At 39.5% G+C, this 2,823-nt stretch overlaps 1 protein-coding gene across 1 annotated transcript in view; it reads left to right on the top strand.

Annotated features, from left to right (window-relative positions):
• abcc3 (ATP binding cassette subfamily C member 3) overlaps positions 1-2,823 on the top strand; it is a 62,386-nt gene that overhangs the window by 48,165 nt on the left and 11,398 nt on the right. Inside the window, exon 23 of the mRNA XM_015400870.1 lies at positions 1,004-1,203. Coding sequence (XP_015256356.1) covers positions 1,004-1,203 — 200 coding nt within the window. The remainder of the gene's footprint in view (positions 1-1,003; positions 1,204-2,823) is intronic.

Below are 2,823 nucleotides of genomic sequence, written 5' to 3'. Positions count from 1 at the left end.
ACTTGTGAAAGTAAAATCTTTTGGGATCTTTTTGGCATCAAGACAATTATTCTTATTGCCACATCGCCAGACAAGACACTGTGAAAAAAATTTAAATAAGTAAAATACAGAGTAAATGACCTAAATGTATTTCTAGGGTTCACATTTTGTGCAGTGTTATTTTTGGGGTTACAGGCGTAAATGTTTGGTAGCCCCTGATCTATCAAGTAGAATCTCTATGTAAAAAGTAATAAAATGTTAGGAACATTAAGGAAGTGGTTTGCCACTGATTGAAACCTATCTGAGGGTGCTTCCATGCTGGGCGGTGGCGTTGATATTTACTAATGGAAGACTGTGTGTTGATTCTACCTGGACCATTCGAATGAACAAATCCAGTAACAACAAGTTCATATTAATCCTGCTGCTTTGTTCATGACATCCACCCTGCATGCTTTTCCCTTTGCTGCACGACTCTTTATTCCTCCGAAATGAGCTGGGAACCACCTGAGGGCATGCTGTCGATACTAAAGCCTCTACGCTTCTAACACTCTCAATTTAATTTCTTTACAAGACTATAAATGTTTTTTTTTTCTTTTTTAAGGCAATATGCTTCGTCTGTAATGAAAAACAAAACACCAGCAGTTACCCTCCACCGTTGCTGGCTGTCCTGCAGAAAGCTCGGCTGGAGTTATTGTTGCAACATTCATCCATCCAGCAGCACGCTGATGAATTCATTAAAGTGTTTACATGCTGCTGTGCAGAGTGAAACATTCCTGAGGTCAGCACTGTGAGCTGCTGGCGATTGGCATCTACTCAAAATCCTCTAACTTGGAATATCAAAAAAACTCTGCAGGTGTTTTGTTCTAATAAGCTGCTTTTATTCTTACTATAGCTGTTATTATGTGTGTGTGAGTGTGTGCGTGTATGTGTGTGTGGACTCATCTATGTTCATTTATTTGTGAGCATTTTTTAAAGCCTCATCATGTTTTAATGTTTGTGTCTCTCCTTCCTCCTACGCCTGTAGAGATTTTACGTTGCCACGTCGCGGCAGCTTAAGCGTCTGGAGTCGGTCAGCCGCTCCCCGATATACTCCCATTTCTCGGAGACCGTCACTGGCTCGAGCGTAATCCGAGCCTATGGCAGGCACGATGCCTTTGTTCACATGAGTGATATGAAGGTGGATGATAACCAAAAGAGTTACTACCCTGGTATAGTGTCCAACAGGTAAGTCTCCTGCCTCTGCCCCGCTGATTAGCAGCTCTTTTCCTGTTTGGTTATAACAGACTTATTACAGTGCAACACACGCCTTTTGATATACACGCATAACTTATACAAAATATGAACATTTCACCAGCTCAGATAGTATTATGAAATGATGGGTCTATAATCCCAGATGCATTAAAATAGATTGAGGCATCAGCGGGGTGATTTATTTATGACGCCTTAGCTCTCCTGGGAAGGTTTTCCTCAAGTTTAAGTCTTTTTAACTGGAATATTTTCAGTTAATCTAAAACTACATCAATGAGGTCAGATTACTACAGGCAAATTACTAATTTAGACTCTTTAGAACAAGTTGAAACAATCAGATCTGGTCCATATTTGATTCTTTCCAGTCAGCTTTCACACACGTTCATATCCGTTCCTGAATGTGACTCATATGTGATCATTTAAATGTGATTGAAGTGGGAAAAATCAAGACGCACTCGATTAAACCCTGACATCTCAGCTTATGGAGATCTAATGGACGGTGTTTATTCCAGCATTGCTCAGTGGGACAGCGAGATTTTAAACTTTCATATATAGAGCATTAATTTATTCATATATAGAGCAAAACCTCCATCCAGGCCGGATTGGACGGCTGCAGAAGTGTCGATGAGGGATGTAGGATGTTTGGTAATCGCTCTCCCGTTTTAGTGCCATACAATAGATCCTAAGGATGGGAGAGAGAGGTGCTGACACAAATAAAAGATGTCCTCTACATCCTAAGGTTCTGAATGAACTTGTCTTTGTGAATTTGTTTACATTCCTATCCCTTAAATCATTACTTTGACCTCAGCTGGCAACCAGAGATTATAAAATGTAACAATACACTTCAATATTTAACACCTATTTCTTGTTTTGTGCATGTGACTCAGCATGGAGCAGCAAACAGCTCACGCTAGAGTCATATCAAAGCAATATGAATGACCTTCCAGAAGAATATGGCTTTTAGTAGAAAATTGAGATTAATTCTTAAGAGCTGCAGTGAGAATGAAGCTCAAATGAATCCTGTCAGAATCCAAACTCCTGCCAGCTACTGCTGTCTTGGTGCCACAACATTTAGAGCTCCTTTCATTGGACCTAAATGTCCTTTGAAAAATCCATACCTAACCATTGACACAGTGCAGAGTCCAGTAACACCATCTTTTCAGCTCTACATCCACTGGTTACCACCAGTGGCAATAAATCGTAGGGTCGTAGGGAAGTCATACTTAAATTTCAAATCATTCTGACTTAAACATGTATATAAATGTACTCTTTATCAGACAATATTGTCCCAAAATTGAGAAAATTTCTATTTAAAAAAGAAAATCCTATCTTAAAATCTGTGTTTTTTTTTTCTTTTCATTATCTTATGCAGGCCAGTTAGTTATACCTCAGCTTGTGCACCTAAATTCGGCCAATCATATATCAACAGTCATCTGTCAATCAAATTTTTCCGGTCATAGCATCTTGATTCATGTGTCGCAGCTAATTTACATTAATATTGAGTTACATCCTAGTGTTCATGGGGATGGATGTCTGTGTCTTCAGCAGGCGTAGAGCTAACAGAACTGGCAGCGTTGTGAGGAAAGGGCTCAAACA

Source organism: Cyprinodon variegatus, unplaced genomic scaffold (genome assembly GCF_000732505.1).
Source record: "Cyprinodon variegatus isolate N-32 unplaced genomic scaffold, C_variegatus-1.0 Scaffold1157, whole genome shotgun sequence".
NCBI classification, from domain to species: Eukaryota; Metazoa; Chordata; class Actinopteri; order Cyprinodontiformes; family Cyprinodontidae; genus Cyprinodon; species Cyprinodon variegatus.
Note: the sequence above shows the minus strand (reverse complement) of the source record. Positions and strands in the feature narration are given on the sequence as shown.